Raw genomic sequence first — 13,328 nt, 5'->3', positions numbered from 1 at the left:
GGTATCGACACCACAGTCCCCCAGTTTTTTAATGAGAACGGGGTGAGAGACAGTGTTGAAGGCCTTCCGAAAGTCCAGAAAGACTACATCTACTGCAACGTTCTCTATTAGAGATGTATCAAAACTTATCAATAAGAGGCAGTACAAAGCAATTTAGGACATAGGATTGGATTTAAAACAAGTTACTTTACTTCCAGATTTTAAATTTAACAAACCTAATTTTCAGTGATAAAATGTTGATTAAGCACATTTAGATCTGCTGTAAATCAAGTGCACATGCAAGAAGGGTTGATTCAACTAAAATTAAAAATAGCAGGTACGTGACATCTTAAAAGGTGGCTGTATTTTGATAAATAAAATTATTATAGGTCCTTCCAGATGAAGAATGCTAAGATTTGGGGATGGGGGGGAAGAGGCACAATTAAAGACTCAGTCAAAAGTGTTTCACGTTTTTTGGCTCCTACCAATCACAAACTAACAAACTATTCTTTTTCACCACCACAGAGAGTGTCTTCCAACTTAAGTATTTTTATCATTACTATTTAAATTAACAACTGGTTAAATTGTTTAAGAGCAGAGTCCATAAAGGATCGTTCCCTTAATTAAGGTTTGTGAGTTAAAAAACAAACAAAACAGCCCTACCTTTTTAAATAATATATATTGGGAACTCCATTTTATAGCTAGGTAAAAACAAATAAATCTATCTATGAGAAATGTAAAACAGGCATTAGCAAAACTACGCTGAACACACCAACACATGCATGCTTCTCAGGACTTAGGTTCAGTGTTACCTTTCATCACAATAGGAAAACTTCATATCAAGACTGTGACGACTGAGGAATGTCTTGCTGTCCAAGGGAACCTCAATATTTGATGGATGTGGAATAGGTTCGCAGATCAGCACCAAGCATGTCATAGGAGGCTTTTTATACCCACAGTGAGTCTGATTGTTGCATGTGTCATACACACGAATATGCCCTGTGCAATGCAGTACCTACAGACAAAACACACTTTTAAAGTTAGGGTTTCTTCCTATTAGAAGAGGCAGACCAGCATTTTACTACTTTTTGTTTCATAAGAGCATCTTGCTGGGCAATGGCATCCTATCTCCTACCCGAGGAATTGGAGTCAGCAGCTAAAATGCAGCAGCTGCATTCAAGCGTTGCTGCATTACCCAATTGTTAAAAAAAATATCAAGTTAAGCTGGTGACCGATTTTTTTTTCCCCCTTTTTAGTGCCAGTGAATTAATTTGTTCTTTTCTGAAAGCTGCCTTCATAACCAATAAGCAAGTGTAACAACTCATATATGGCATTTTGCATCAGCAGATAGTGTCTACTAATAATGCAGTAATATGTATTTTTCATTCTGGGTGAAGACAAGGATGGAAGGACAGAGATTAAGTGTATCCCAAACATTCTTCAAAGAAAAAACCTTGACACCTACTCTTTTCCTTCCTATAACTCAGAAATGTTTGGAGAAGCAAGGAAAGCATTTTTGATCACCTATGACTAATGATCTGAAAGCCACAGCTGCCTTTGTTTGTTTTTGTTTTTACAGAGTGCATCCATTTAATATATTAAAAGCATTAATATTTTATCTGGAGAACAGGATGCATCCATTTTAAGAGACAATCTTTTATTCTTGTTAGGCTCTATGGAATAACTGGCACTTTTAGAGGAACAATGATGCCGACTCCTCTCCTTTTTCACTGTAAGGGTGGCCAGAGCCTGGAATAAGCTTCCCAGAGAAGTGGTGCTCTCACCGTCCCTGGAAATCTTCAAAAGGAGACTGGATAGGCACCTGGCTGGGGTCTTATGATCCCTCCCACTCCCAGTGCTCCTTCCTGCCCATGGCAGGGAAGGTTGGACTAGATGATCTGTCTAGGTCCCTTCCGACTCATTGATTCTATGATTCATGGAATCACTGATCATGGTGCCCCCACTATGCAAACTCATTCAGGATCAGTTATCAATAGGATTTAATATTTAATTCAAGAGCAGGAAATTTCACACACAATTTTTAATGATCTGACTCCTGACTTAAACTGAAAGATTACGCTGTTCAAAAGGCTCTCAACAACTGTTGTTTAATTTTGAAAAGGTATTAAAAATTCAAATGCATCTGCAATGTATTGAAAAACCAAAGCGCAGCACATTCAGGTGCATCACTTGAATGGAAGAATTTGTTCCTTTGTCACAAAAAAGAAGGTGCAAGTTTCACAAAGCTGACAAGGAATATTGTGACTCAAGTTGATTTTTTACTAAATATGGGCTTTTGTACTTAGAGATCTGAAAAGTAAACTCTCTAGTTGCATCAATATTGTCTTCTATATACCCCATATTAGTTACCTTCCATGTTGCAGATTTTATATTCACCGTCCTTCCCCTGCTAGTCAGTGTGCACTTCATTCGGAGGAAAAAACTACGCTCTGTGTTCTGTTCTTTGCCCTTTTTCACAGGACCTAATACAAACAAACAACAAACCAAACGTGAGCACTCCGATCACCTTCACAAGGTACTGAGGTGTGCTGTGAAACTAGCTGTACAGAGAGAATCAAGGACATGAGCATAATATGGTTGAATTCTAGCTGTGAATGATGTATGTTGGGAAACCTGACCTCATTCTGAATAACAGTGGGCTTCAGATAAGAGTGTTTACTGCAAGATATATATGTTTAAAAAAAAAAAAATGAAATTGCAGTGATCTTGTGAAAACAGAAAAGCTAAGATCCTGGTTCTCTTTCTAGCTAACCCAGTTTCAAGGCAGAGGGGAAAGCATGTGTAAATGAATTAAAGTATAGAGTTCTTCCCCACACTGACATTTAAAAGTCCCTGCAGTATTAGGGGTATTTTTGAGCTGAAGTCTATTTATCTGAATCCTCCCCAGTAATTCACAGTGGGGATGAAGGAGGAGAAGGGGTTGCAGTACTGTTTTGCCCTATCTCTTGGTTCACTTGCATTAAACCAGAATTTTAAAAACTGCTTAAATGATCTTGTCTATTGACAGTAATGTGCTACTAGTAGCAAGACCCCTGACTTGGAAGGAAACTGGTACCTTGTTTTCCAAGGTAAGATTATTGCTGAAAAACACCCATAACTCATCTGGTAGACTGTTCTGTCCCCCAGTAACTGTGAGTAGCCTTCACTAACCTAGATCTAGGGGTGTGTCCGTGTTGCAAGAAGTTGTGTTCTTAATTTGCACATACGCAGCAGGAAAATCCAAGGTAACCTGGATTTTAAATCGGGTAAATTATCATGTTCTTCCAACTGTAAGTTGACCCCACATTTTCAGGTTCAATAAGGGGGAGAAGCAGAATGCTTGCAAGTAGCATATATTGATCCTTTATGATAGGGAGTGCTGAAAGGGTTTGTTTTCAGAAGTGCATTTGCGGTTAATTTATATCACCAACTGAATTAATATTCAGGTCCTTGTTCTTGCTTTCACCCTGGCTTCAAATTTAGGAATATAGTAGAGTTGCACCCTGATTTAGAGTGGTGCAAGAAAGCAAGCCCTAAGCATTTTGTTGACATGTGCAGAAATTGCCAGCAGCCGTTGTTTAACAGTATGATATAGCCCATGCTAGCAAGAGCCACTTATCATAAAATGAAATAGTAAACTAGTCTTCTCACCATTTCTGTGCGTAAGCATTTCTCTCAACTCCTCATGGTCACAAGGATGAGTAAAATCAAACACACTGTGTCCAGTCAGATCGAACTGTAAGAGTAAGATGAATCTAAGTCTAGCTATTTAAAAGACCCAAACATGCACAAGCAGACAAAATTTTGTAAGAGATTCTCAACAAGTATCATCTCTCTCACCTGTGTGAGGCCCATACACTTGTTCACATTTTCAGACATGTAAATCATGTCACCATCTTCAGAAAGCACCATAACAAATCCATCAAGGGCTTTTAAGTAAAAGCAGTTCAGCTCCTTTTCCATTTTGGCTTCTGTTTCCACGTCACCTACAAAACCCCACATTTTCTTATTTCAATGAACCTCAGTTATTCCACATTTTCTTGTCCAATGCTAGAAATCATTTGAAATGAACAAGCCACTCTCCAGCTTGTTCAAAGACAACAGATTTCTCTTAGATGGGATAAACAGGAGAGGAAGTTGTTCTGATTGAGCATCTGATTCACTCAAGATCAGAAGCATTAAAAAAACAGTTTGATTAAAAAAAAAAAAAAGTATTGCTACCAAAACCTGTTCAAAAGTTCCAAAATTAGAGCAACAGATCTTTCTTTTCAAGTTTACTTCAGCGTTAAAACAAGTGTCACCTGTATAACTTCTTGGTAAGTAAAACTTACTTAGCACCCTAGTAAACAGAATTTGTTGCTATTCTCTCATTTAAACAATCACTGTCATTTGCTAGCACTGTGTTAATACTGGTTCCCTTGAAGATGCTTCAAAGTATGCCTACCAAGGTGTGACTGCAGTGCTAACGTCGCTAAGCTAGCTTTAAATTCAGCTAGTTTGCAGACGAACAGCAGTGAAGCAGTTGCAGCAGGCTTCACTGTTATTGGTAGGTGAGGTAATTTAATTTAAAGCAAGCTCTGATATGCCTACCTCTGCTGCAGTCCCATCTGATTGCAAAGCAGGCATGCAGTTAGTTAATGATATCTGAACCGGAGTACATCATGTTTCCAGTAGTTTAAACTGGGATACTCAAAGCTAGCAAACACAAATTTACACCAGCTAGCCACAGAGAAGGCGTGTTCATTGTTTAGTTATGATCCATCTCCCAAGAGAAAAGAAGGGCACACTGGAGTATTGTTTCCCAAACCCTTAATCCTAATGTTTTTTACGAATAGGTTCTACAGCTGAGATTTTTAAAATGGTACTGGTGTTTTTGTGAGCCAATACACATGCACATCAGGGACACAAAAAACACATGAGAACATTAGTTTGGGACCCCATCACCCTGGCCGTTTCTGTCAGTCTCTTAAGGCTCTGAGACTTAACAGCAAAAAGAACTTTTCTTCTGTCTTGGCTCAGAAATCCATCGGGAGATCTTTAACCAGAGTAAAGGGGATGTGAGGGGTTAGATTACTAACATCAAAAACATTTTTACAGCATATAAAAGAATGTACTTGGGACAAGATCTTCAACCCACTGCCTTCTTAACCACCCTCTGTTTATAAGCCACACGGACTTTTATTCACTTACCAGTATCCAACAGCTTTCTCATGCGCAAGTAGCTGATGGTCAGTCTCATAATGGAGGCCTTATCCAGGTGAGCGCTCACCGTGTGAGGTAGAGGCAGCTGGTGAGCAAGTTCAAAGAAGACTTCGGATTCCTTGCTTCTTCGGCATCTGGCTGCATCTCTGGATTTCTCCTTCCTGCGTTCTGAACTAATTCTGCGTGAAGAAAGTTTTACATTATTAATACAAATAGCAGACAGTAGTCTTAGCACCAAAGATCTATTCCTTCTGCCTTGTTCTCTTAAGCCATTTTGTACCTGTTGTTATAACATTTGTTGTTATAAAATCCAAGGGTTTTTTAAGAAAAAAAACACTTCTACATAATGACATATTTCTATCATGTATTTTTATACGTAATTCCCCTGACACTTAAATCAGCAGTAATTCTGCACATTTCTGAGAAATGTGAAGAGTGACAGTTGTGGAATTAAGGTGATAAATGGGGGAGAAAAAGATGACACACCACAGTTTGTTTTAGAAAAAATAATAATCAGCCTGTCTATAAAGGAGCATGCCCAATTGTTCTGTGGGAATACCGAACTGCCATGCTGGATGGACATTTCGGGATTCCAGCAGCATCTGAAATTTAAGGAGGCCAAAACAGCTTCTGCTATTCACCTGAGCTCTTCCCCCGCTCACCCGTTTTCCTGGGCATCACTGTCATCGTGTCTGTTGTTGAAGCCCATAATCTTGACTTTTGACTCCATTCTTCTTTGTCCACATCTGCAAACCTTGCTTATGGGCATATTTACCCTACGTGGATTTTGCCGGGGGAGTCATGTTGTCTAACCCTCCTAGCAGAAACAAGGTATATGCTGGTTAAAGGATGTGATTTTTTGCACACTCTTAGCTGATGTGGCTATGTGGCAAAACTTTAGTGTTAACCAAGCGTAAACCTCATAGCTTGGTCATACGTATTCCCAAGTGGTCAGCTTTCCACCTACACTGCTAAACTTTTGTGCGACCCTCAGTTATTGCCTGCCTGGCCTACATGCCTTGACCTGTCACCCTAAAATCCCATCCACCCTTGGTGGGGTCCAACCTTGTTTCGTGGCCTCTGAGAAACCTTCCATCACAGCACCCAGAGGCAATTCCTTTTTGAATGGATAACGCACAAAATGCAAGTGTTTGACATACTTCTATGAAAAGATGGATTTGATTTATTTGGTTTGGGCAGGACGTGTTCACTCCCTGTTCTATTTTTTGCTTCATTTCCTATAAACTTACGGGACAGGACTCTTACATACGAGATAAAGTGGGGAGTAAGAAGGGAGGGTCTCAGCCTGTTACCAGGCTTGCCAAAAGACAACTAAGAATATGGACTAGTTGGTTTAAACAGCTAGATCTTGCAGATCAGTAAATTTTACACATTTCTTTTTACCTAGAAGGAAGAGTTGAAATAAAGATAATCCACTAGTTCAGTCCTCTTTGGTATTGTAAATGTATGCATGTTAGCACTATCAAATTTAACTTGCTTTCATAAATCAGACTAGCCTGTGTATGTGTTTGTCTGCACGTTAAAGAGCTCATTCTTGCTAGAAGCAGATATCAAAAGGTGGGTATATAATAGTCAAACTAAATTTCTAGCTATCCTTTTAAATGATCTTGAATTCTAGTGACCACTCCCAAAAGGCTACAAGTTTAAAGGGGCAATTTAAAAATCAAATTTAAAGCTGGTAAGAGAAAATGAGACCAACAGTAGTTTCAGATAAAATTACTGCCCCAAACCAGTTGCCAATTTTGTGGTTTTTACTGAAACAAACACCTTTTCTTTCATTACGTTAAAGCCCCGTCTGTGACAGGAAGTTGAGTCATTGCCTGACTGTGCCTGGAAAACAGCCTGACTGTAAGTTTGGTCAAAATACGTTAAAGCAGATTTAAAAAGTCCTCCTCACATTTATCGTACGCTTCACAACTATAGTAGGTGAAAAATATCACACCCCTGCAGGAAAATATCAAGATGTAGCTGAAGAAATCTCAATACCACCAGTGACGTGTGCCAGCTCTTGGGTCATAGGCAACGTACCAACAAAATGAAGATGGGTTAAAATAGGGAAAAGGAAAGAAGGAGGACCTAGGGAATTATAGATCAGTTAGCCTGACTTCAGTATTTGGGGAAATTACTAGAGCCAATTATAAAAGTTAAATTATGGATAACTGGAGAGGATGAGCACTAGTAGCCAACATGGGTTTGTTAAGAAAAAATCTTGTCAATTTAATTTCCTTTTCTGACAGGGTAAAACATTGTGTGAATACGTGGAATTTGGTGGATTTAATATACCTGAACGTTAGCCAGGCGCCTGACATGTCATTCTCATAAGCAAGTTGGAGAAACATGGGCTAGTTATGGACCCACCTAACAGCAACTCTAATTGGCTGAATAGCTGCAAGTGAAGCATAGCTATTAACGATGTCAGGCTGGCAAGGAGCCTCAAGTGAGATTTCCACAGGGTCCTGTTCTGGGTTAGATGCTGTTTAACATTTTTATTACTTGGATGCAGGAATACAGAAGCTCATCAAAATTTGTTGGGAAGGGTTTCGAACACTTTTCAGAATAGGATTAAAATTCAAAAGGATCTTGATAAATTGGTGAACTAGCTTGGAGAGAACAAAATACAATCTGACCCAGACCAAGGTAAGGTGCTACTTGTAGAGAAAAAAAACAAATGCAGATGCAGAACGGGGATTGGCTGGGCAGTAGCACTGCCAAGAGGCATCTAAGGTTACAGCAGATCAACCTCAACGGGAGTCAGCAACTTGATTTTAAAAAAAAGGGTGGGGTTAAGATTTGGGTTGTATTCAAAGCAGCATTATACTACATTTAAAAGAGGACAGAAACTGGAGAGTGAGTGATGGAGGCAGGCGGATGAAAAGCAACATTGAAGAAACTAGGTATGTTTAGTTTGAAGGAAAGGAGATTAAAGGGTAGGGGAGAGTGGAGGAGGCTGATAGCCAATTTTCAGGTATTTGAAGGCAGCTATTTAGAAGATGGAGAAAAACTTGCTCTCCCCTGTGACAGAGGTCAGGACAGGAGGCAAGGTTTAAATTACAGCAAAGCAGGTTTAGATCAAATCCTGGGAGAAAACATCCTAGCTGCAAGACCCGCAGAACAAGAGAATGAATTACTGAGGGAAATTGTTGAATCTCTTTCATTGGAGGATGTTTAAGGGACAGCAAATAATGAAACTGACCAGAGGTTTGTAAGCGATGATCCTTCCCACCTCGTCTAGTCTTACAATTTATACTGGTTTCTATTTAAGACAGATAACAGGTAGCAAAACGATATTAAAGGGAGAATTCTCATAACAGCAAATTGGCCTGTTACGCTTCCTCCGGATTGCTTACTAGCAGTTTTCATTGTATGGTTACAACCCTGTCCTACTTTCAGGCTGGAGACAGCTGTAACGTTAGTCGCATGTTGGCGCCCATTCCCTACGCAGCCCAACAGAACCACTGCAGGACACTGCTGGAAAGCGAACACAGACACCACGATGGACAAAAACCGGAAGTCAAGTCCAAAAACTAAAACTTTTGCCATTTTAATAACTTCTGGTTTCATGTGAACTGGTAGCACATGCCTCTTTTCTCTTTTGATGGGGGGCAAGACTGGATTCAGAGTTAAGACAAAAATAATTACAGATTTTAAAATATTAATATATTCTCATCAAGATAGTACGCAGTGAAGACTGCTACTCAGGCATCTGGAAAGCTTAATAGATATCAAATGAGGCAAGAAGTTGTGTTGCTTAGGAAGGATTCACTCCAGGCACCAGTATATTTCCTTTTCCATCTCTGAGTTTCCGTATTCTGAAAGAAGGTCTAGAGCTTCAGGAACACCAATTCCAGCTCTATCAACTTTCTTCTCAATTTAAATAAATAAATAAATAAATCTCTGAAGTTGAAGGCATTACCTGGAGTGAGATGGAAAATGCCAATTTCTCAAAGACACAGGCAGGCAATAACTTGCACATGCCAAACCCGTATCTGCGTGAGGGTAGTGAGTGTGGAACCTAGTCTTGCCGGACAGGCCTCCTCCCCACTTCTTCATTCCCTGGAAAGCCTTGCACCCAATGAGCTTTTCTTCAGAAAGCTTGAAGCTCTACTGAGTGTTTAACATTTTCATGGCTTTATCTTATTTCAGCTTATTTGGCAGCAGCATCCAACAGAATGTAAGCATGCTTGAGAAATGATCTCAGAAATTTTTCACAACCACGGTTTCTTTGGAAGGCACTCTGAAAGGTTTTGTTCATCTGTAACACCTCCACATTGATAAACGTGCCAAGAATAAGAATTGCATAAGACAACACTAAACACTTTTATCATCTTCCTATGCTGAGAGAATAAAAAAGACCCCTGCCTGAACCTTGGGAGGAATACCCGGTGAAGAATGGGACAAAATCTTCAGAAATGCCCAGGCTGTCGAGGAAACAACATACACTCTTGATTTCCTGTACATCTGCGGAGTGGCAAGCATTTATTTCTTTTTCGCGTTTTTGCCATGGTGAAAATTGCAGAGAGAAACTTAAAAGCTGGCCATATATGACAAGGCATGGAAACCACGATTCCATGACCTTACTGGGTGTTGTAAAGCCCTGACCTGGTGCAGATTTTTACAGACAATGACTAAATAAGCGTCAGCCAAGTTCCAAAAGTGAGTTGCACAGATTAGAGAGCAGTTACGCTATGAACTGTAGGGACTGCTGTGGTTAAGCAAAAAAGGAGAGAAAGGTATTAGAGGCTCCCACTGCATCAAAACAAAAGGCATGATATAATTTAAGGAGCAGAGTTTAAGCAAAATAGGTATGTGTAATATTACCATTGGCAATATTAAAGTGCACTCTGTTAGCATTCAATTTACCAAGTGATCTACATATTTATCACAGACTTGTCCACATCTTTTGATATGTGCACAAATCTGCATCTATTACATCTTAAAAAAACCAAATCCAGACAACCCCCCTCCCCAACCTGAAACCCAAACAACCCCCCTCCCCAACAGGTACTGCTCACTTAACGTTGTCCTGGTTAACGTTGTTTCATTATTATGCTGCTGATCTATTAAAGAACATACTCATTTAGAGTAGCACAATGTTTGGTTATAACATTGTTTAGCTACTGCCTCCTAGTAGGTAACTACTGTGATGTAATTGGATTCGCTTAACATTGTTTCACTTAAAGTCAAATTTTTTCAAGAATGTAACTACAACATTAAGCAAGGAGTAGCTGCATTATCAAATTAGTTTGACATTTAGTTCTTTGGACTTTTGCAAGGTTTCCAGGACTTGCTAAAACAGCATTAACTCTCTTCTAAAACTCTTGGAATCAAGTTGTTTGGACCTGCTGATGTAAAAATACCTAACTTTTAAAAGCTACTCTTTAACATGCTAATTATTACTGTAGTAATGACAAGTATTTCATTCTGTCACCTGAAAAAGTCATTTGTTTCCCTTCCCAAATGCAGAACAGAAATATTCATCTAACATTTCTGCCTTTTTTTGTATTACCGAAAGTACTATGCCCATCTATTAAGTAAGCACTTAATATCATATTAGGAATCCTTTTGTTCTTGATTTACTTAAACTCTTTTATTGCCTTCATTTCTGCTGTCTATATGCTTATCTTTATATATTCTTTTGCTTTCCTTATCAATTTTCTATACTACAGTTTCTAATTGATAGTAATTTCTAATCATTTTTATTTCCTCCCCCCATTACTCATATGTTGTTTTTGTAATTGTTTCCACTTCTGCTCCTAACTAACTCCATTTAAAACAACCCCCCTCCCCCCACAAAACCAGACCAAACAATGGAGACTTCTTGCCGTGACTCTGGGATTCTGGTTGTTTGGGCAGTGTAGGAAAATGATCTTAAACGGTCTTCAATCAGCACTGGTATTTTTTCTTTAAAGTCTTTCTGCTTACCAAATGGGCTGTCACTGGCTTTAAAACTGATGTGTTAGGCACTCTAGAAACTGGCCTTTTTTCTACATTAGTGGCTTGGATTTTATTGCTTGTAGAGACAAATGTATAAATCAAGTCAATCACTTGTACCTAGGCAACCAAAGGAAGTTCCACTAACATAAAATTTCCCCATATGGATGCAACCCTTTGAGACATAAAAATTAATTCGGACAGCATTAGATACCTAGCTTGTCACTAGCTGAGAGATCCTTATAATTCAGCATTTCTTGCAGCTCACTACAGATAGCAGGAAGGATGGCTCAGTAGTCAAGATACCGGTTTGGAATGTGGGAGCCCCAGTTGCCGTCCCCTGCCCTGACACCCTGTGTGACCTTGGGAAGTCACCTAGGCTCCTGCAGGAGCAGGAGGGAAGCATGCTCATTAGAGAGTCCAGCTTGCTTGTAATCTGCACTTCTGTGCATACAAGTGCAACTAGTACCTCATTTTGCTTTATGTCAGAACAGGGCTGTCCAACTTCCAAGTGCCTGGGGGCCACACACCCCTTGGGCTGCACTAGCAGGGGCCCATGAGCCCCAGGGACCACATGCTCCTGTGCTGCACTGTGTACCCAGGTGCCTCCCAATGACAACAAGGTCATTGCTTTCGCATTTGCTCTTCCCTTCTATGTGCTCAGGGAGAGCAGGGTCTGAAAGTAAAGAGAAAGGGGCTGCTACCCAAAAAAATGGGGGTGGGGACAGGAAGCAGACAGCCTACTTTCTCCTTCCCCCCCTCCAATTTATTTTCCCTACTGTAGCAGTGGGAGGGGGCCAAATTCAAGGCAAAAACATCACTAAATAGGTTCTATACCTGGAAAATGTTATATTTTCCATATATAGAATGTAATTATTAGGGTTGTAATCAGGGATGTTTTCTATTCAAGTAAATACAGTAAGTCTTAGGGCAAATGACCTACTGCAGCAGCTCCCATCCTGTGGTGCACATACCACCAGTGGTACGTGGACAACCCGTCAGTGGTACACGTTAACAGATTTATTAGAATTACTTTATATGACAAAAATTTGCTGGTGGTACTTCAATGGTATCATTTTAAATTGGTGGTATGCAATCTGTCAAGAGTTTGAGAACCACTGGCCTACTGGGTGAGAAGATGTGTTAAACAAATGCAAACACCCAAGAACACTTCCTTATTATGGCGCACCTTTAATTAGTCTTTTGCTTTGATGAAGAGAAATGACAACGACCCACCAATGAAGTTTTTGTGGTAAACAGCACAGTATAACTTTTATTTCTCTGTGGCTGGTCTTCAGCCATGCACAATGTGTTTCCCAAAGTAACTACATAATATTTGAGTTGGTCTAATAAAAGATACCAGATTTACCCAAAGAACCTTGTCCACCAAAGTAACTAGGCTTTTAGGAGTGAAATCAACAATAAAAGTTACAATAGTCCACTTGGGCCATATCTTTAATAGGAGTGTCTAAGAACAATTAATTCTGTGAGTCAGGCAGTCAGGCATGTGGAGAGGTGTGATCCCAAACCCACAGTTATGTCAGATGAAGTCCTTAATACACATGCAGTTATACCAATAAAACTGAACTTACTGGTATGGTTTGTTTGCTCATGTAGAGCTGGATGTGTGCTACACCCGTACAAAGCTCAGCCATGCTGGTATCCACACCATAATAGGGAGCCAGAGGGCTCCTATTACTGAAGTTGCAGTAATCTGAGCTGGCTCCAGGCAGACAGGTAGCTAATACTCTACCAGCCAGCAACCATCAGACAGACTTGTAGCGACACTGGTTATGGCTGTTCTGGGGAGTAACTTCCCAAGGGAACAGTTGCAGAGTCGAAAAATGCAAACAGAGCGGGCCCACAGGCAGCAGAAAGCCCAGCGCTGCAGGCAGCTGAACCAAGCCCTGACAGGGAAAACAGGCTGGCCAGCAGCAATAAGCTACCTTGGCAGACTAACCAACCAGCAAGCCCAGAGACCACACAGCTGACAAAGCCTGAGCCAGGGAATCAGTCTGGTTAAGCAGGCTCCAGGGAAAGGAGCTCTGCCCCAAGATGGCTGTAGCTGAGGCCATGGACTGAGACCCTGAGAGTACAGGGACTGATAGTTTATAAGGCGCTACGCCCAGGATAAGAAGTGCTTTGCTATGCAGAGAGCATGCTCAGAGCTTCGGGTCAGTCATTAAGCTACTTCT

The 13,328-nt window shown here is 40.3% G+C and overlaps 1 protein-coding gene across 2 annotated transcripts in view; it reads right to left on the bottom strand.

Moving 5' to 3' along the window:
- HIF1A (hypoxia inducible factor 1 alpha subunit) overlaps window positions 1-9,466 on the bottom strand; it is a 20,803-nt gene extending 11,337 nt beyond the window's left edge. The window contains exons 1-6 of one of the 2 annotated variants that reach the window (XM_019550932.1): window positions 9,116-9,466; window positions 5,170-5,360; window positions 3,820-3,965; window positions 3,631-3,715; window positions 2,350-2,462; window positions 792-994 (exon numbers count right to left, since the gene is read on the bottom strand). In XM_019550932.1, the coding sequence (XP_019406477.1) occupies window positions 792-994; window positions 2,350-2,462; window positions 3,631-3,715; window positions 3,820-3,965; window positions 5,170-5,360; window positions 9,116-9,252 (875 nt within the window). In that variant the 5' untranslated portion in view covers window positions 9,253-9,466. Of the gene's footprint in view, window positions 1-791; window positions 995-2,349; window positions 2,463-3,630; window positions 3,716-3,819; window positions 3,966-5,169; window positions 5,361-5,843; window positions 5,975-9,115 lie in introns of those variants that run through there. The other variant, XM_019550934.1, reaches the window with a different exon arrangement.
- Between the last annotated feature and the right edge of the window lie 3,862 nt (window positions 9,467-13,328).

Source organism: Crocodylus porosus, unplaced genomic scaffold, assembly GCF_001723895.1.
Source record: "Crocodylus porosus isolate Cpor-Errol unplaced genomic scaffold, CroPor_comp1, whole genome shotgun sequence".
NCBI classification, from domain to species: domain Eukaryota; kingdom Metazoa; phylum Chordata; order Crocodylia; family Crocodylidae; genus Crocodylus; species Crocodylus porosus.
Note: the sequence above shows the minus strand (reverse complement) of the source record. Positions and strands in the feature narration are given on the sequence as shown.